The 21,684-nt window shown below is 39.2% G+C and overlaps 1 protein-coding gene across 3 annotated transcripts; it reads right to left on the reverse strand.

Moving 5' to 3' along the window:
- Positions 1-240: 240 nt before the first annotated feature.
- Positions 241-19,166, reverse strand: noxa1 (NADPH oxidase activator 1). 3 transcript variants are annotated; one of them, XM_055020513.1, is made up of 16 exons: positions 19,092-19,166; positions 16,883-17,071; positions 16,035-16,117; positions 14,504-14,612; positions 13,157-13,291; positions 12,026-12,133; positions 11,452-11,511; positions 11,052-11,089; positions 10,810-10,948; positions 9,934-9,993; positions 9,686-9,773; positions 7,921-8,027; positions 6,819-6,976; positions 6,588-6,696; positions 1,502-1,625; positions 241-1,388 (listed from the first exon to the last, which is right to left on the reverse strand). In XM_055020513.1, the coding sequence occupies exons 2-16, from the start codon at positions 17,054-17,056 to the stop codon at positions 1,285-1,287; spliced, it is 1,596 nt and encodes a 531-aa protein (XP_054876488.1). In that variant the 5' UTR covers positions 17,057-17,071; positions 19,092-19,166; the 3' UTR covers positions 241-1,284. The 3 variants fall into 3 exon arrangements, with proteins under 3 accessions (XP_054876488.1, XP_054876487.1, XP_054876489.1); XM_055020512.1 differs by having other exon boundaries at positions 6,819-6,979; XM_055020514.1 differs by having other exon boundaries at positions 6,819-6,979; positions 16,883-17,011; positions 19,092-19,152.
- Between the last annotated feature and the right edge of the window lie 2,518 nt (positions 19,167-21,684).

Genomic DNA, 21,684 nt, shown 5'->3' on the forward strand with positions numbered 1-21,684 from the left:
TGTGACTTACAGTCCGGACATACGGTAATCGGGAAAAACATCCAAATGTAAATACACCTGGAACCCTGTAGTTGGATTTTTATGTTGTGTTCCCTCGCAATAAATTTTGTTTGCTTAATGAAATATTTGATGGTATATTTTGTATGCAGCCACAAATGTGACTTTAAACTTTCAAATATATACACATTTATAGAGCCTCAGTGAAAATGTGTTTAAATATAAACTCTTTGGAGCAAAAACCTGATTTAAAATCGATTTATTCACTGCAGGTTTATGTCTGTTTGTGTAAGGAAGAGATGGAACTGTACATGGATATGGCCCTTTAAACCATTCAGTTTACTATCAACTAATATAAAATATATACTTAAAAACATGCCTAATATATTTTAAATGTAAATTCAATCACAAAAATAGTACAGTTAGGATTTATCAATCAAGTACATTTATGTTACATAAAAAGCCATATGCTTATATGAAGTATAACTTTAGTTGTTCCAAAAAAGCACATAATAGCATACTTTGTACACTTTAAATTGTGATTTTCTGCAATTTAATTAAATTAAATTAAAATACACTAACTAAAAAATTTTTTGTTCCAAAATAACACACTTCCAGTATACTGATGATGATTAGTCTGGCTTCAAGTATGCTAAAATATAACATGCTTCGTATATTTATTTTTCATCTGGGTCCTAGGGTCCTTCGTAAGTAAAAAAGGAATTGTTCTCCATCTTCAGTGAGAGAAAAAAAATACAAAATAAATGTTCAGTTAGAGCAGCAAATTTGACCGGAGAATCTGAAAGCACCACAACCTGTGTTAAATATGTACATGCTTCTGAAGAAACAGAAGAAAGTGAAGTTTCTGAATTAATTTAATATTTTTCAGAAAAAAACAAAAAAAAAACGTCCAAACACATTGATTCACATGGCTGAAAACTGAGAAAACACCTAATGATTTGAGTTTTCAGCAGTGTAATTTCAATAAAGGAAAACTGTACAATAGGTTTAATATAAATATTGTATATCAGTCATGGATAACAGTGATGGACGTGTGGCGTCACTTGTCTGTTTTCCAGAGTATCAACTATGTGACACTCTTGCTTCAGACAAAGCATGAAAAGATATATTGATCATCTTGAGATTAAAGATCTAGAGATTCAAAATGAGCCTCAGAGGCCACCACAGTTAGAAAGTTGCACATTATTTGACATAAATAATTTAATTGAACATGAAGTTAGCTCGGGGCCTGCTTTTCACAAGTTTATGTGTTCCCTTGATAAACATCTACTTTCTGTCTTGAATGATGCTCTTGTTCTCCTTGTAGGCAAAGGAGCTCGGGAAGATGCCGATGTTCCCTGCACAGTGTCCCTCCAACCATTCCTGGTTTACTGCAAGGGAGTAAAGACAAGAAACACAGCTTGTTGAATCGTGAGGAGGAAAACCCCCCCATAAAAACAGGATTCAACTTTACTCCTCAGGAATATCTTGGTGTGTATCTCACCTTCAGACAGGATATCAATCGTGTCTCCTTCACTGAATTCTAAGTCCTCAGGGTCCTCTGCAACATAGTCATATAGCGCCACCATCTGGTAGAGGATAGTACGGTTTGCCAGGGGGTCTTCCCTCTAAGAGCAAAGATGTCAAATTTATAAAGTATTACATGAAAGATTTAGTTAAATTGACAACATAAAAGTCTGGAAAGTATTTAATGGAGAAAAACAGTAAATGAAAATCAGATTTTTCATTTAAATAAAATCAAACTCATGTTTTGGGCTAATTGGAGGGCTAACTATACCAATTTACAACCCTTCACCTTTTCAACATTTTATTGCATCCCAGACCTTGTATTAAAAAAAAAAAAAATATATATATATATATATATATATATATATATATATATATATATATATATTATATAGGCCTCTGGTAGAGGACCCGAGCTCAGAGGATAAGAACCACCCGCGGTGGGTGAGAAGGGAATTTTTTTTTTTATAGAGGCCTGGGAGCTTGAGGGTTTTGCGCAGTATCTTGGCTGTGCCAAGGACTGCACATTTCTGGACTGAGATGTCTGATGTTGTTCCTGGGATCTGTTGTAGCCACTGCTCCAGTTTGGGGTTACTGCCCCGAGGGCCCCGATGACCACAGGCACCACTGTGATCTTCGCCTTCCAGGCCCTTTCCAGTTCTTCCCTGAGGCCCTGGTATTTCTCCAGTTTCTCGTGCTCCTTTTTCCTGATGTTGCAATCACTTGGTATTGCTACATCTACCACAACGGCTTTCCTCTGTTGTTTATCCACTACGACAATGTCTGGTTGGTTCGCCATTACAATTTTGTCTATATATATATATATATATATATATATATATATATATATATATATATATATATATATATATATATATATATATTCCATGCGGGGTCAGGAGGGGTGCTGGTGCTTATCTCCAGCTAAGCTTATCTCCAGGTCGCCAGTCTGTCGCAGTATTTGTAATACTGCGACAGACTGGCGCTGCTCACAGCGCCAATAGCTGACTGGATAGCTCAATACATAAGGCATCAGTATATCACCCGAGAGGGCAGGGTTCGAATCCAGTCTGGGTCCTTAGGCAAGACCCTTCAAGCTACTGCCTACCTCATACCATGAGAGATACTACGTTGCGTAACATGCCGGCTCAGACGTCGCCCGGCCAAACAAGGTCTGCGTCAGGTGTTGGGGAACCAGAGCACCTTGATGACAAATGGGCTACTGGAACAAGACGGAAATGGGCGAGAGATGAAAAAATGTTGATCTGTTGGAATGCTACTACTCAAGTAACCCTAGTCAGAGGGGTTACATGCAAAGACTGGGGAAGGAATGGTTACTTCGACATCCCCAGTCAACACTAAGCGCTAAACAACTAGTAGCTCAGTGTTCCAACATCCGCAAACGGCAACTGCTATCACAACTTGAGATTGACGAGATATGACGAGAATGACAACCAGGCCTCCCCGGCGCCAATTACAACGGCTGAGTGAAGTACCATCTGAAAGTCTCATTGAGAATGTGAATGCAGCATTGAGAACGATCCCTACCAACACCATAACAGAAACCAATGAGCTGATCTACAACTCAGCATCAGTGATCCTTGAGATACTTGGCTATAAGAGCAACCATGAGACCCAATACCCACCATGGAAAAGACGGTTAGAGGCTAAAATCAAGGTAACAAGGAGGGAAGTGAGCCAACTGTCAGAGCTCCACAAGGGTACAATGAAAAGACCAGTACCAGAAAGTACAGGCAGATGCCCATACCTGAAGCACTTGAAACTGCCAAACAGAGGCTCCAAGCCTTGGCCAGCCGCCTAAAGAGATACACAAGGGAGAATGAATCCAGAAGGATTAACCGGCTCTTCTCCACTCAACCAGCTAAGGTGTACTCTCAATGGCAGGGTAATAACAACAGAGCAGACCCACCAAGGCTGGAGACTGAACAATACTGGAAAGGCATATGGGAAAGGGAGGCGTCCCACAACAGCAATGCACAGTGGCTGATCTCTCTACGAGAGGACCACAGCAACCTCCCTGAGCAAGCCCCGGTAACCATCACTGTGACAGATGTTCAAGAAAGACTCTCAGGCATGAAAACTGGACAGCACCAGGGCCTGACATGATCCATGTTAATGACATAACCAGGAATGGTTAACTGAAGGGCGGACAATCCTAATCCAGAAGGATCCATCAAAGGGTCCAGTCCCACCCAACTACCGACCAATAACCTGTCTCTCCACAACCTGGAGCTCATGTCAGGCATCATAGCGGCCAAGATAAGCGAACACATGGATAAACACATGAGCACGGCACAGAAGGGTATCGGTGTAAATACCAGAGGAGCCAAACACCAACTCCTCGTAGACCGCACAGTTGCCCGAGACTGCAAAACCCGACACGCCAACCTGTGCATGGCTTGGATCGATTACAAGAAAGCCTATGACTCAATGCCGCATACTTGGATCATTGAATGCCTAGAGATGTATAACATCAACAGGATTCTGAGAGCCTTCATTGCAAACTCGATGAAACTGTGGAAAACCACCCTTGAAGCCAACTGCAAACCACTTGCACAAGTGTCCATCAAATGTGGCATATACCAAGGAGATGCTCTGTCCCCGCTACTGTTCTGCATAGGCCTGAACCCCCTCAGCCAAATTATCAACAAGACTGGCTACGGATACCGACTCAAAAATGGGGCCAACATCAGTCACCTCCTCTACATGGATGACATCAAGCTGTATGCCAAGAGTGAGCGAGACATCGACTCACTGATCCACACCACCAGGATCTACAGCACTGACATTGGGATGTCATTCGGACTAGAGAAGTGTGGTCGGCTGATCACAGAGGGGGAAGGTGATCACAGAAGGAGTCTCACTCCCACAAGGAACAATAACAGACATAGAGGACAGTTACAAGTACCTAGGTATACCACAAGCAAATGGCAACCTCGATGAGGCCACAAGGAAAGGAGCCACAGCTAAATACCTCCAACGAATAAGGCAAGTCCTGAGAAGCCAGCTCAATGGCAAGAACAAAATCCGTGCGATAAACAGCTATGCCCTGCCAGTAATCAGATACCCTGCTGGAATAATTAGCTGGCCAAAGGAGGAGATAAAAGCCACAGATATTAAGACTAGAAAGCTACTAACCATGCATGGAGGGTTCCACCCCAAATCCAGCACCCTGAGACTGTACACGAGCCGCAAGGAAGGAGGCAGAGGACTAGTGAGTGTGAGAACCACTGTCCAGGACGAAACAACTAAGATCCAAATACATCAGGGACAAAGCCTCAACAGACAATGTGCTCAGTGAATGTCTCAGACAACAGGGAACGGAGGTTGAGGTGCCAGAGATACCATCATGGGAGGACAAGCCCCTACATGGGATGTACCACCAGCAAATAACCCAAGTGGCTGATATCAGTAAATCCTACCAATGGCTGGAAAAAGCTGGCCTCACGGACAGCACAGAGTCCCTCATCCTGGCCGCCCAACAGGCCCTAAACACCAGAGCAATAGAGGCCCAGATCTACCACACCAGACAAGACCAAGGTGTAGGTTGTGCAAGGAGGCCCCTGAGACAGTCCAGCACATAACAGCAGGGTGCAAGATACTGGCAGGGAAAGCGTACATGGAGCGACATAACCAAGTGGCAGGCATAGTGTACAGAAACATCTGTGCAGAATATGGACTGGAAACCCCAAGATCAAAGTGGGAAACACCCCCAAAGGTGGTGGAGAACGCCAGAGCTAAGATCCTGTGGGACTTCCAGATCCAGACAGACAAAATGGTAATGGCGAACCAACCAGACATTGTCGTAGTGGATAAACAACAGAGGAAAGCCGTTGTGGTTGATGTAGCAATACCAAGTGATTGCAACATCAGGAAAATGGAGCACGAGAAACTGGAGAAATACCAAGGCCTCAGGGAAGAACTGGAGAGGCCCTGGAAGGTGAAGAACACAGTGGTGCCTGTGGTCATCGGGGCCCTCGGGGCAGTAACCCCCAAACTGGAGCAGTGGCTCCAACAGATCCCAGGAACAACATCAGACATCTCAGTCCAGAAATGTGCAGTCCTTGGCACAGCAAGATACTGCGCAGAACCCTCAAGCTCCCAGGCCTCTGGTAGAGGACCCGAGCTCAGAGGATAAGAACCACCCGCGGTGGGTGAGAAGGGAATTTTTTTTTTTACCATGCGGGGTCAGGAGGGGTGCTGGTGCTTATCTCCAGCTAAGCTTATCTCCAGGTCGCCAGTCTGTCGCAGTATTTGTAATATTTATATTAATAACTTTAATAGTATTGTCATAATAAATAATTAATAGGAATATTAATCCTTAAAAATACTTAGAATATAATTCCTGCTTCAGATAAGCATCACCAGAACATGATGCTGACACCGCCATGTGTCAGCATGATAGCTTTGACCAAATGGTTCTATTTTTGAATAATCTGACTGGAGAATATAGTAACTCCTGGTCTGACAATCGGGGTTGAATTGCGGCAGGTTTAATGAGCTGCTAGTGAGGAGTGGGTTTGATCCAATTACTCTAAAAACTGGACAGGTATAGAAGGTTAGCAACAGCTGACCTTCTTAATGATTCTTCTACTTGGAAATACTGGAACTTTGCCAAGGTGACCACTGACTCCAAATCTCTGGTCAAGGCCTGATTTGCCTGATTTTGATTTGCCCCAGTTCATTTTCTGACATACAGTGCTGCCAAAAATGTTTTAATTGTTTACACCAGGCCTCAGAGGCTGAAAGATAATTTTGTTCACATGATAACTTGGTTTCTGCTCTGATTAACCTGTTCAAGGTCAGAACTTATTTATCACCAGTGGACTCAAATCAAGTAGTAGAAGACATCTGAAGGACAATCAGAGTCGGAATCATTTGAACTTTAGCTTGAGAATGATTCACATCACAGGACATACTTAGAAACTTATTTTTAAATATTCATATTTTTTATAAATTAACAAAAAGGTCAGATAACATTTTGAAATAACACCAGCACTTCCACTACTAAACTAAAGTTCACGATCCTCTGCATGTTTTACCTGGCACCACAAGGTGACTCTGCCAGCCTCAGCCACTTCCTGCACTGTGCGCCCTGACTCCTCCTCTCCAGGCAGAGGCAAGAGAACTTGGGACCCAGACAGTTTATGTCTGATGAAGAGAAAGAAAGGAAAACATGGAAGCTGAAAATTGAAGAGAAAACGCTGGAGAACAACACAATAAATGATAAAAAAAAAAAAAAAAAAAAAAAAAAATTTGTTTAATGTTTGTACCTGAGCTGCAGCTGAGATGCTGATTGGCCCACTTTCTCTGCGATTTGCTCCTTCAGCTTATGGTAAGGTGTGTCCAGAGGGATGGACAGAGCTAAGTTGTAGGTGTAGTGAACCTTTACCACCACAGATCCCTCCTCTTCTCGCTGAGGGAAGCCACCCTGCTGAGAGGAACAGACGAAAAGCAAAGTACTGGAAGATTCTGCTCCAATCTAGTTTTATTCTGATAGTTTTGTGATACTTTCTTACTCAGGATTTCCAAACCACTTTATCTGCTAAAATCAAAACAGAGCTGGTAAAATGCGATGTGCACACAAACTGTCAAATCAGTCTGCCTCACCTCGTGTCTGTGGGGATTATCAGAGTTTTAGTATTGACTTTAGATCCAGCTGGCTTAGTTCCAGAACTTTGCACACCCATTTTAAAGACATCAAAATATCAAATGTTTATTTTTGTGCATTATTATGTACCACTTATAACTCTCTCTATCCATGACAAACCTCACTTGGGTACAGGATGTTAAATGCACTAAGAAAAACTATCCCAGTTTTCCAAGCAGTGCTCAGCGATCCAATGCTTGTTTCTTCAAATGAAGAAGACAACAATCAAGTCAGACAGCTGTCTGATTTAGTCATGTAAGAGCAGAGATGCACTCTAAATGGTGTATTTGGGTTGTAGTTCATATTATGGACTTATTTACATTAATCTCACTTAATTATTTTGGTTTAGTGATGACAGCGTACTTTTTGTGTTAAATTTACTTAATAATTTCAAATCTTTAACTTAAAGGAACTTTTTACTGGCGGCATTGAAACCATTAAGTTCAATGCTGCATTTGTAGCCTACGTCTGATATCATGACATCACCAGGGATAGATTCTTTATCAACCAGGGTGCTGTGGCGGCGCAGTGGTAGAACACGACAAACATAAGTTGTTTTTTGCTGCCAATCCATCTGCAGATAAATTGGACTTCTCAGTCCAATTTATCTGAGGATAAATCTGAGGATGTGTGTGTGTGTGTGTGTGTGTGTGTGTGTGTGTGTGTGTGTGTGTGTGTGTGGGTGTGTGTGTGTGTGTGTGTGTGTGTGTGTGTTTGTGTGCTACCTTGGTGCTTGCTGCATTGGCCGTGTACCTGGGGGACCCTGATACTGGTGATTGTGTGTGGGTGGCATTGTTGAAGGATGGAGGTGGAGTTTCTGTGGATGGACTCACTGGGGAGAAAACAAGTTAAAATTAGTCCGATAGCAGGTCTGTTCATGGCTATGGATGTCAAAATAAACTAAATACAAAGCATTGTTGTTGTCGGGTCCGCCTTCAGGGAGCAGCTCCAATACAAGTATCAGAAACACGGAGCTTTTTTTAACCGTTCTATGTTTTGGTTACAGTCATTACGCTTACATAACCAAAACACAGTTCAGTCCTGAGGCTCTGTACTGCCGCTTTATAATACAATTTATTTTTGGGCGCCCTTTTTGACACCGAAGGTCACCTTGCATCATCAAACTTAAAAATAAAAAAATATTAAAAGTCCCAGTAAACATAAACATGATATAAAACTATATATAAGAACAATCAGGAGATATGAGTATTGAAGCCACATCTAAATGGAAGAAGATCTGAGGGTGCACTTGGGTGGAGCAACATAAGGGATGTGGTGGAGGTATGAGGTTGTGAACAACTTTGAAAGGTAAGACGGAGTATTTTGTAGTTGATGCAATGTGTGATGGAAGCCAGTTGACCTTTTGTCAGGTTAAAGTGTGATGTAATAAATTAAAGGTTCCTATGAGATGATATGGCAGTTTTAAGGGAACTTTTTAACCCTCTCAGGCTCAAATTACTTGCAAAGCAGCATTTAGCTGTTGCAAATCTGCAACATCTGCCTGGAGAGGGTCATTTTCATGGTTGAGTCAAACCATAAAAATTGGTTCTCATTGTAATAGCTATGTGACAAAAATTGCATCATTTTGTTCTCAGCCTCATGTTGTGTGTCACTTCTTGTCACAACCCTTTGGTGAATATTTTGCCCCACTCTCCATGCAACACTGTTGTATGATTGGTCTGAATTTCATGACTATGTTTATTTAAGTGGAATACAATCCCAAATACTCAACCAAAGAGTAATTACACTTTAAAGAATGGTTGCTGCAACAATAGAAGAGTTGTAATAACTTCACACAAGTCATTGCACTATTACCAAATGAGTGGATGAGCTAAGGAAAGGTCTGCAGGAAGTGAAGACAAACTTCACTTTACTCAGAAGTAAAATGAGTAAAGTTTGTATGTCTTTGATGAACTGAAAGATAAACAAAGCAAAAATAAATAATGGATTCAACTAAATTATATGTTTGAATGATATTAACCAGATCTATGTTGGTCTTGTATTCAAAAGCAGACAGTGTGGAAGATTACAGTAAAAAAAAAAAAGAATATTCTAATGAGCAGCATCCCAGAGGAGAAAATAAAACAGATTTTTGCAGACAACTTAAAGTTAAATTACAGCAGGATGACTGTGGATAAAGAGCGCAGAATTGGAAATCTCAGGAGTTCAAACTCCACTGGACAAAGTCAGTATTAGCCTGTTTGGTGCCATTTGCGAACAGTGGGGTGGTTGAGGTTGATGGGTGTTTTGTAATAGGTACTGTTGATATTCAGATCCTGTAGTTGGCAGGATCTGAAGCTGGGAGTTAATTGGTGGATCAACAACTGGTGTTGAATAATGTTGAATAATCTGTCTGTTTCACTGTGTCATCTCCCAGTATTTGGCCATCAGGTGAGTTATAGTAGCTCTCTATGCAGATAATTCTCCATTGATAATTCTCCTTTTCTTTGATTAACTTTGTCTTTGAAAGACTAGCAGTGTGAGTTTTACCATGTGGAGGAACCTTAGATCTTGGCAGAGTCTCTGGGCGACTTGGAGGCTTGTGTTCTGGAGGGAGGGGGATCCCAGTGGGGACACGCTGTTGGAGAAACTAAGTTAAGTAAAACAGGAAATCTATGGTATGTTTAACTATTTTGTGTGACAGACATTCTTGGAAGGTTTACAATAAATACTGGGTAGTGAGCAGGAAATATGATAGTCGGAGTATTAATGGACATTTATAGGATGGAAAAATTTACATTCTCCTTAGATTTCTTGACATTTGCAGGTTCAAGGAGCGATACTGGCAGTAGTCCTCTCTGAAAGAAAAAGAACACAGTTCTGAATTGCCCAGAATAATCAAGGAATTTAGTTCAGCTCAGAATTAGTAACACCTCTGGCAGATTAAGGTTTTAGTAGTTTATTTAGTTTAATTCAGGAAAGCAAAATTGTTTCTAAAGATACTAAAACGATGTTTAAAAAAACATAAAAATAGAAAAATGCATATTTATCAACATTTCATTAAAAGACATTTCCAACATTATTTTTACCACATTCAATAAGTACTGGAAAAATCTTTACTGACGTTAAAGGGCTTTAACCCTTTGCAGAGAAATTTTTTGCATGTTTTATCTGGGATGTTTTACTTTGTTGCAGTCTGAAATTGTCTAATTGTGTTTTGGAGTTTGACAGTAATGTTAGCTGAAGGGGTTTGACTGCATGTTAATTCATTGCATGGTGTTATTTCATTTGAAGGATTTGACCTATCTCTAATCTGTGATGTCTGAAGAAAAGGTTCAAGTTAAACCAGTAGATAAAATAAGTTAAACATGCACCTGTTTCTATTGTTCTATGCTTTTCCATTTCAATATCTGTGTTGGTATTTTTGATTAATTTTATATCCAATAAAAAAATCAGCTTTAACTTTGAATTCTAAATGTTTTATAAAATGTGATGATCTTTTGAACATGTGAAAGCTTCAGTTTGCAGTGACAAGGCTGTGAGATGATGTATGTTATGAAATAGCGCAATACCAATTAAATGAATTTAATGGAATTGCCTAAAGGAACAGGGATTTATTTTGGATGGGCAAAAGCTCCTAGTACCCCTACAGACTATAAAGGATGTGTTCTCACCTGTCCGTCATGGATGACATTGATCATTCCATCTCTGTCCTCCTCTCCAAATAAAAACACAGTGGAGCCTCCGGGGACAGTCAGCTGTCCTGGGCCCCGAGCCATGTAAGGAGCCCGCACACGCATGTATCGGGACTCCCTAACACACAACACAAATTCGCACAGACAAGGATTTATTTATTAAATTAAGTTATTTTGTTCAGTTATGTTCAGTATTTCCTGCAGGATTGTGGAAAACTCACTGGACACCATCCGTCTTAGGCTCATAGAAACCAGGCTTCTGCACAGAAAGCAGAGTTGGAACATGGACTCAGTGACCGACTGAAGTCTCATCATATTATATATATATATATATATATATATATATATATATATATATATATATATATATATATATATATATATATATATATTGTCATGTTTTTTCTCTGAGGATTTTGTTGGCTCTAGTGGCCCGTATTTTTTTTAAAGTAGGCTGACAGGAAAGAGGGGATGAAGAGAGAGGGGAAGACATACGGCAGATGTCGCTGGGGCCGGGAACCTGTGCGGCCGCGTCAAGAACTAAGGTCTCCATAAGTGGGTTGTGCTAACCCCCTGCTAACAGTACACCCCCAGATATAAAGATATTTTGATCACACTTACCTGCTGCCTCAGAGGTTCAAAGCCTCCAAAATCATCATTAGGAATCATAGAAGAAATCACCTGTAGATTACAGCATAAAAGTTAAAAATTCAGAAGGAGACTCTGGATATCCAAACTTCCACAAAATTTTATTTCTACCTATGAATATCAATATCTGATACTTTCATCAACATGAAATAATTTCATTATTGCATAGTTATTAAATGCTTTTCTATAGGGAACGTGCTGTAAATCCTTCTGCCACTGAGAAAGTCTAGTTAAAAGTCTAGGACCTACTAGTTAATTGGAACTGTCTACTGAACTTGCTGTTGCTGAGATATTCAGTACTTTATAGATATACCGTTAACACTGTAAGTGTGGAGACATCTATTGATATTTGCCTTCCAAGCTGAGTGGTTAGATGTTTTGATATAACTTTGTACCACCTGCCATTCTAAACTGAATTTGACTTAACGTTAAATGTGTCTGTTTGGATTTAACTGTAATGAATTGATCCAAATAAATTCTGACCCAGCTGCTCTTTTCCAGTCAGATTAATATTGGAATATCTAGCACTTCCCGAAGAACACATCACCTTTGCCTTCCCCAGGAAGTCTCTTTGGCGCAGTTGCTCAATTTCCTGTTTTCTGGGACGAAACACCAACCCCACTGGTACCAGCAGAGGGTCCAGGATCTCCCTCCTCTAGAAAGTACAAATCAGTGCCAATATTCTAATGTCAATATGTAATATCAAACATAAAAATCACAGTTATTTAAGCCTTCAGTTAAGCACTAAATTACTTAAACCTCTTTCAGACGTAGACTTATTCATTTCACCAAGAAGTTTGGCCTGATTGGAAATTAGACATCTCAAAAATGACCATGCACACACATACTCACAGCTAGGGAGAATTTGGAGAAACCGATTAATCTAACAGTCATGTTTTTATGCAAACTCTGTGCATAAAGATCCCACTATGGGAATCGAACCCAGGACCTTCTTGCTGCAAGAAGAAGGTCTTGCATCAAGAAGGTAGGAAGTGCTTGCCTGCTACCAAGCAAGCACTGTTGCCTTGGCCAATTAACCTAATTCCTAAACCTGAATTTTATTGGTCAGTTTTCTTTTGTGTATTTGGCAACTAAATGTGACTCTGCAGCTAAAAATAAATAGCCTGACACAGTTCTGAGAGTGATCACATTAACCCCTGACCATGCTGCGTTTTTACTAGTGCGCTTTTACTTTTTTTTTTTTTTTTGTGGATTCAGGAACTGAACCTCTGACGGGTCACTCAATCGATTCACCACTGACATACCGTGACCGCGGTCCACACTTCCGGCTGTGTGGTCTGTTAAATTCATCAACTATAAACCCATCTTTTGGAATACTTCTGCACTGCCATAGAATCACTCAGCGCAACAAGACTTACTGCCCACCTTATTTAAAAATAAATACAATGAAAGAATTAAGTGATTTAATTATTAATATTATTATTTTCTAAAAACAAAAACAAGCAATGCCCAGCCTGACGGGCCATAAGGCTTATAATACTGTGCGGGAAACTTCAATGGAAACCAATCCTTATTGTTCTCTTCTAATGGAGGCTATAGACAATGCTGCTAAAATGCAACATAAACCTAGTGAGTCACTGAGACTGACGCTGCAAATTTCTCCCCAATCTGTAAAATGTTTCATGCTCAGGTCTGAAGTAAAGACTGCAGCACTCACTTCAACGCTCTTCAAAGCCACCTCAATATTTCCCCCTCGTCCTTGTCCTCTGTCTTGAGTGGCTGACACCAGCTTGTCCATGGCTGACTCCCATTGGCCCATCCGACAATATGCGGCTGCTGTATTATACAATATCTAGAGAACAAATTTCAACAAGAAATTTCAGTTCCATCATTTAAATATTGATTTAATTTTCCGGGAGAGTAAATCTGTCCAAGATGATATTCAGCATAAGTCACTGCAGCAAATATCATTGATGTGATTACTCTAATATTTCTTTCCTGCTAAATTCACTTTGTGATTTTGAAACAAATACAGCTTTGTATGACAGTTCCTACTCCACAAGGAAATCTGTTGTCCAAACAGTGATAGAAAAACACATTACTTTTCCAGCAGCAATCAAGATTACTGGAATAATAATTATGCCTAAAAATGACTTACATACACACTGTATGATAATATTGCACTAGTTTACACTTGAATGTCATTGTACTGAGGACTTTACTCTTGGATAGAACTATGTATGACTCTGCAGAGTTTTCTATGGACGCTTGAAGTAGCCTCTGCTTTTTCATCCAAAGCAATAGTCCCCTAGGAGCACAAGGCTGATCTCTAGAATGATCTCCCAGCATTCTGTCATAAAATCTTGAAAATATTTCTCTTACTGCTTACCATAATGTACAAAAACACAGAAAAAAAGGGTAAAAATAGTAATTGACTTTTTTTCTTTTTTGCAAAATCCCTGCGCTTAAAATTAAACATGTATTGGTTTTTACTTATAAATAATAAAAAAATAATGAAATTGCCAGTAAAATACCAAAAATAATAATATATTATACTATCACTGTTAATTTTGTTTCTCGTTTTATCTTTTATCTACCTGTGATATTGTGATTTCTGTGAAGCAGTTTGGTCTGCTGGGGTTGTTATAAATGTGCTATATCAACAAACTTTAAGAAAATAGAAAACATACTTGTAACACAGACTGTTTCATGACTGAGGAGCAGTACAGAGGGTTATTTCTTCTCACTGCAGTAACCTGCCACTAGCACCCTCTGTGCCAAGAGAGGGACATCTGATGAAGAAATGCACATCCTGTCTTCTTATTTCAATAATTCTATTACAAAGACTAACACATGAGCACAGGCGCACACATGTTGTGGGGATTCACTGCTCCTAGTGAGTACCATAGCCTGGTCCTCACAAGGGGAAATGCTGTTTTTAGGTTTAGGACTGACGTGTGAATTGAGTTTTGGTTAAGGTTAGACTGTCCTCTGTCTGAATGGAAGTCGATGGATGGCGAGACAAATGTGTGTTTTTGCATATGCACTAGTCTGAATTTCAGACCTGCCAGTAGTAGAGTTTGTATCTGAGTCCCAGCTGTCTGTAGTCAATGACGGCGTTCCCTCTCATGTGCTTCTGTGCCCAGATACAGTCTGACAGAGCCTCCTCCGACCTGGACAGAGTAGCATGCGCAGAAGAAATAAATGAATGTTGTCATTTGATACACGGGTCAAACTAGGCTTTAAAGAAGCCAACGCAAGCATAAAGACTTAATCATTACTATCAATAAGTTTATTGAGTATGAAAATTAAACTAAGTAAAGCACAAATTATTCCAACTTGTATGGAAAACCTGCAAGTTACAGTGGCTTATATCACCCTTGGACTTTTCAGCATTTAGTCACATGACATTTACATATTCATTTTATTTTACAGATATTTTCTGGAATATACCAGACGCATAATTGTGACATGAAAGAAAAATTAGGCCACTGGTGCCCAGCCCTATGCATTCGAGCCCGCTGTCCTGCCTTTTTTAGATTTTTCCCCACTCCTGCACAGCTCATTCCAATGATTACATTGCCTCCTCAGCAGGCCTCTAGTGCTGCAGAAATCTGTTAATCACTCATTCATTTAAGCCAGGTGTGCAACAATATGGTAACACCTAAAACATAGAAGACAGTGGTCCCTGAGAACCTTGACTGGGGATCTCTGTTGTAGAGAACACATGAGCTATGTAAAACAAGGTACTTTGATCAACCTGACAAGGGCCAACAACACACCATTCATACAGCCAGAACTACAATGAAAACATTTAGATCACAGTGTAATTATGTCTTAGAATATCCCAGTCAAAGTCCAGACCTACATTCTATGGATAATTAATGGTAAGATTTGAAATGTGATTGTCACCCATGCTCTGCATCCAGTTTGACTGAGCTTTGATCATTTCACAAAGATTATTGCACCATATATAAACATAAACACTCCACACTTTTCTGATGTTATTAGTAACAACAAAAAAAGAAAAAAAACATGTATCATTTGTTCATAAACTTGTTCATGAAGTTTGCTTTGTTACTCCTGAAACATAAAATCAAAGTAAAATTCACTGAAATTTGTTATTGTAACGTAGTAAAATGGAAAAATATTCAGTTGAGTAAATACTATTGCAAAACACAAATAACTCTGCAAGTCAGTCAGGTTTTTCTGAGCCTCATGCAAATCTGCTACCTGTCTCCTGTTATTGAATACATTGAGTGCATATTATTCTTTCAGACTAAATGTTCTTAACAAGGAACTAAGTCATTTGTTTCAGTGAGTGGAGTTCCTGTAAATGTCTTGGTTTATTTTCTCTCATTCTACCTCTACAGTAGTACATCATTTAGTGAAGCTGCATTCCTTTTCATTCCTTTTCACTAATGAAGTTTCATTCCTTTTCATTCCTTTTCACTAATGAAGTTTCATTCCTTTTCATTCCTTTTCACTAATGAAGTTTCATTCCTTTTCATTCCTTTTCACTAATGAAGCTTCATTCCTTTTCACCTGCAGCTTTATAGTAGCTGCAGGTGTTTCTGACGCCTAAAGAGACTGACCTGTCCATCTGTAGCATCACAGCCGCTCTCTGGAAGAAGGCAACAGCAAGCCTCTCATCCTTGGCAATGGTGAAGTCCAAACACTGACCATAACAGATGGAATACAACAAGTTAGATGCTTTTAATCAGGGTCCTGAGAAGGACCCACCAACTGCCTCTTTAGATTTCAGGAGGATTTTGCACTCATTAGAACTTTTGCTAGCCTCTTTGCTTTAAAATTTTTATTCACCTTTGACATTTGATTAATACAATTCATTTTTCAGACACTTTTTTTATATCTGCTCAGCAAATTATCTTTCCTTTTATAGAAAAAAAAAAAATAAGGGAATAAAAAAATCATCACGGTCATCTATTTATCTATATACTGCTTTAAAACCAAAAGGCAGCCAAAGTGCTGCACAAGTAATAAAAAACAAAAGTGTAGAAATTAGTTAAAGTGTCAAAAATAGAATACATAGTACAATAATTAGTAATAAAATGAAGAAACCAGGACTGGCCTGATGGTCCTGCTCTCAGGAATAAAAAGTGAGTTTAAAAAGAAGAGATTTAGCTGTAGAACATGAAAAACATCTTGCATGAAGATTTGTAAGTCTAGTTTTTCTCGACAAATTTTATATTCTCTGTTACTCCTGTTGCTTATGTTTCCAATTTTTTAACATTGCAATGGCGAATTTCACATGTGTTTTGCTGCCTGCACAGCATTAGCTGCTGATGAGATTCTCTCATCTGATGCTCCTCATTGTCGCTTTGCAATGTATAGTCTATGGTTCACATTCTGACCAAATAGTTAATATTGTAGTGTTCGACTGACAATTAAGGTAATATTTGTGAATGCTGTTCACACACACCCTGAGAGCCATGTCCAGCTGTCCTAGAGCTAGGTGGGCTGAGGCGGCGTTGAAGTGTGTGCGAGAAGTCTGCTCCGGAACCTGCTGGAGCTTTGCCAGAGCTCCTTCCCAGTCGTTGGCATCCACTGCCTGCACAGATTCATTCCAGAGCCGCAGTAACATGGTGTAAGGCATTCTGAGCAGCAGAAACTGGACCAAGGAAACACACACATTAATACACACCTTTGTGTTTTTTTTTTGGTTTTAAATGATTTTCACATACTTAAATGAAAGTAGGTTTCATTTAACTTTCATGTGAAATTTTAACCATCCTGTTATGCTCGTTTCCGGGGTACGCCAATAATGTTCATGGATCAATTTGACCCAGGGAGTGTTTAATCATGCAATAGTGTCAGAAACGAAGCAATTCCTCCAAACAATTTTGTATTTGATTATTAACTCCAATACTAACCATTTCAATCAATATTTGTGTAATAGTGTTTTTTTTTTTATTTCTCAGAAATTAAGGATCAATGATGACAACTTACTCATTTACTCATTTGGACATAAAAAATGGAATTACAATTTGTTATGTCCACTGAAAAAAACCTAGACACACAAAAAAACAATAATTTTCTTGAAATTGATCTTTGGTCTTTATAATTCAACTTGAGACACATATACTATTCAGGGTCAAATTGACCCGCTGATTAAAATCAAGATAAATGAGTCATGCATAGAGTATTTATGTTTTCCTCCACTTCTGTTGAGTGTCACTCAGTGTGGGTGGAGTTTGACCACAGGAACAGAAAAGATTCCTGTCAAAAGTTGTATGAACACTTGCTTTCTTGCAGTTTTCCAGTGAAGTAAAGAGAATAGTGAGAAAATGGGCTTGTGTGTGTGCGCGTGTGCATGTATGCGTGTGATGTGTTGTGTTTGTGAGGTGAAATATGGTTCATAGCTGCAAGGAAATATATAGAATTGGACATTTTTGAATCTTTTTTTGCACTTCAACTTTCCTGCCGGGTCAAATTGACCCGAACAGTATCGATGTAAAAAGTAGAGGGGGGGTAACAAATGTGTAAAATGAAGAAATGTTCAATTTATATGTAGAGTGTACCTATTAAGACAAATAGAAAAAGTTTCATGCAAAAAAAAAAAAAATACTTCCATCAATCTTTTGAAAATTCTTAAACTTTAAAATGGGTCAATTTGACCCAGAGCGTAACAGGAGGAGTTGAACTAATAACCACCTTCTTTTATGTATATGTGATCCTAAACTTTGAATAGTTCAAAAAATCTCCAGTGTAGTTCAAGAGCCACATTGTCCACCTCAAAATGTTTCCATTTTATTTGCAACCCCAACATAAAAAAAAGAACCACCATAGAAATAGGATGTTTCTGTGTGATTATAATAAGAATTTGTAAATGTGTTTGTCTATAAACACCTAATAAATCATATGGTCAGCATTTAATAAAGGCATATTTAATAAGTTGGAAAATGCTGTAAGTTTGAAACAGTTACAGCTGGGGTTTGTCTGGGAACAGCTGAAGGACTAAAACTGTCCAGGTTGTGGCGGCCAGATTCCATTTGATACTAAGCACTTCAAAGTTAACTAAGCTGGTTTTTCCTGTCTCATTCACTATCAAACACTAAAAAGACGTTACACCTGTCAAACAGAAAGCTGAGTCAGGAGTTTCAGGTTTCTAAGTTGGTATAAAAAAAATTTAATTCCCCCCAAAAATTCTGTGAAATCAAGCAATCCAGTTTCATGTTTCAACAAGACAGTAGTTGAGAACATATTTCTATTTTCTTGAAACGTTAGGAAGTTGTGGGTTAGTCCAAACAGTATTAGAACTAAAGCAGCATTAAAGATGAGGAGAAAGACATTGTCAGAACAGAAACATAAGTTCCAACTGTTCAGATTCCAGGTTCCCATTCTGAGAATCAACACAAACATGGCTAAACTTCAAATTAGTTCACTAACAGAGCTTATCATCAGCATGTAATAAAAAGGAGTTTAGAAAAAACCAACCATTCAAGAACAGCTTCAAATTTAGGAAATTTAAATTAGAAATGAAATCAGTCTGTTTGTGTTTTTTTTATAGTTTTTCTGAAGTACCTCATGTTCAAGGAATATTTTCTAATAACTCATTCATTGTCTGCAAATCTCCCATTCATCTAAGTTAATACAAGAATAAAAAGTCTCAAGCACACCATGAATCTCACCTTTCACTTCAGAATGAGGGTTGAAATGGTCCTGGCAGTCCTGGTGTCTGCTCGTTGTGTGCCTGCGCACAACACTGTGCTCCCATGAAAGTGTGAGGAAAAGAAACTGAGCTCATCATTAGTCTCCACCCACTTCATTGAAGGAAGTCATCCATCCACATTCCCTAGGGAGGCACACCAATGGTGGAATTCACCTGCTTTATGTCACACGTACACAAAGAAATGAACAAATTGATGAGCAACATTATCAACTTACTGTAACAATAAGCCTCACCTCAAATTCAAACTGCTGGTAAACCTGAGCAGCCATGACAGTTCTGCAACAGATTCATATGAACATCTTTCTTAACCTCTGGGGTTAATAGAGGTTTTTGTTTCCATTCTAATCACAGAGAGCCACTATATTATTCTTCATTACAGTAGAGACTGTAATTACTGTGTGAGTTGACATCATAGCTCTGCTGGGAAATCTCAGAGGACTCAGACAAACCTTTGAGCTCACAATAAAGGGATTGTCTCTGAGGAGGAAGTCAGGAGCAAAATGAGTGTACTTTCCAGAAGTGAGCCATAAACTGAATCAAGACAAACACTTCACCAGACACAAGGAAAAGAATGTGTCTTTTCCCAGATCAGGGCTTTCTCTGCTTAACCAACCCGTTGCACTGGTCCAGCCATATCCAACAGGCTACCGGCTCCGCCCACCACAGGGAGATCAAAAGAAAATGCAAGCATCACAGCCAGGTGTTCACATTCTTGTGTTGAACAGACCAGGCAGTGCAGACGTGTCGAATGTAATTTTAAAAGAATACAGAAACACAATGAACAAGCTATATTTTATTTACACTCAACAATATTAACCTTTTGATTTAACCCATTTAAACTCACCGATCACAATAGTGACCAAGAAATTTATTTCACTTTCAAGGACACCAAAAAGCTTACTGATTAAATTTTCAGTTAATGTTCAACAAATGTTGAAAGTTTAGAATGTTTGGATAATATGTAAGCAGTATCACATATTTAGAGTAAATGATCACATGACCAGAGATGTTAATATCTTGGTTGCACCTTGGCGAGAAGAAGACTGCCACCAACCTCCCAAAGAAGAGGCTAGCAATGTATGTTTAAATAAACATACAACAGAGATTTTTGGTGCACATCATCTTTAAAGCATCCAGTTATGATATACACCTTTGTATTTACAAAACTTGTTTTGGTGTGTGAGCAGGATGTGTAAACATGTTGACGGTCACAATAGTGACCGGTGGGACAATACCTAGGTAAAATACCTAGGTATGCTTATTTAAATACATACCATATTCTTCCAATTCCAAATTTCTTCGTTTTTAATAATAATTTTGAGTGTAGATTTGTTAGACTTAGTGATGGGCAGACAAAGTATACAACAATGTAGTTATGAGAAAGATGGAATACTTACTGATTTTTGTAGTGGTGGCTTAGACATGGACTATAAGGGAAAGATAGGCCATTTTCCATGCCTGATTTTGAATGCATATGATCAGTTAATGAGAAAAGAGGATGATTTTCCCTTTCACTCAGCACTCTTTTACCACCAGCAAAAGTTTATGATGAAAAGTTTCTTTGATGTGCACTTCAAAACTAAGGAGAATCTAAATGATGGTCCGACACAAGATGAGAAACTGCTGGTCCACCAGAAACACAATAATACTTTCACAGTAGAAACAAAGATGAGAATTAACTACACAGAGACTGATGTCAAAGAGATCAGTGAGCACATGTGAGGTGTAGACCTTTGTGACCTAAACCCCTCAAGGTACAGAATCACGATCAGGTCCAAGAAGTGGTGGTGGCCATCTCAAAAGTGCACTTGAAAATAGGATGACTGGAGCTTATCTTGTAACTGGTGAGTTGCCAGCAGGAACTGGCAACTCACCAGTTCCTGCTGAAACAACGACTGTGCCATTTATCAAGAGGACAATTCACCTGCCATGCCTGCAAGTGGGAGTCAGAGGACCCAGTGGTGTCAGGGTATGACTGCCTAACTTCTGTCAAACTGTGCCAATGAAGCTGTAGCTACATTATATGACAACAGGTTGTGTGAATGCTTTTCTGATTAATGTTCTACTTATCATCCTATGTTCAGATGTTGATGGCTGTTTAACACTTCCCTGTTCTGTGTGTGTTTGGTCTTTCTGATACAGTTTATTGTGCTAAACTATTTAAACCCAGAGAAGCAGGGTTTGTACTGAAAACTGACTGAGGGTTATTTAATAAATATGTGACTTCTGAAGGAAATCATTTGCGCAAATTTTTATTTAAGGATATCATATTAAACAGTATTGTAGTGCACCCTTTATCAGTCTATACAACAACCAGGTTCGTTTTGCCAGCTTTGGCAGTTTTACAGTGAGAAATAACGTGTTAAGTATAAAACAAGGCTTTAATGCCAAAGATGATCAAATGTTATGTAACAATACAAACGGAACAGATACAGATAAATTCACCGTCCAGCGCTGGGCCACTTGTTCACTTTAGGTATGCAGCCAAGGCGCTGCTTCTGAATTGATCTTCTCCTCATTCTGCGGACGCTCTAAGGAGCGTTGACCTGCTT

Source organism: Poeciliopsis prolifica, unplaced genomic scaffold (genome assembly GCF_027474105.1).
Source record: "Poeciliopsis prolifica strain line A6 unplaced genomic scaffold, Auburn_PproV2 SCAFFOLD068, whole genome shotgun sequence".
In the NCBI taxonomy this organism is placed as follows: Eukaryota; Metazoa; Chordata; class Actinopteri; order Cyprinodontiformes; family Poeciliidae; genus Poeciliopsis; species Poeciliopsis prolifica.

What these genes read in the sequence shown, in the direction of transcription:
- noxa1 (XM_055020512.1), bottom strand. Translation starts at nt 17,056, where the DNA reads ATGCCTTACACCATGTTACTGCGGCTCTGGAATGAATCTGTGCAGGCA. An exon ending in GCATCTCAGCTGCAGCTCAG is followed by an intron (nt 6,697 to 6,818) that starts GTACAAACATTA and finishes TCTCTTCATCAG; the next exon opens with ACATAAACTGTCTGGGTCCC. An exon ending in GATTGATATCCTGTCTGAAG is followed by an intron (nt 1,389 to 1,501) that starts GTGAGATACACA and finishes ACTCCCTTGCAG; the next exon opens with TAAACCAGGAATGGTTGGAG.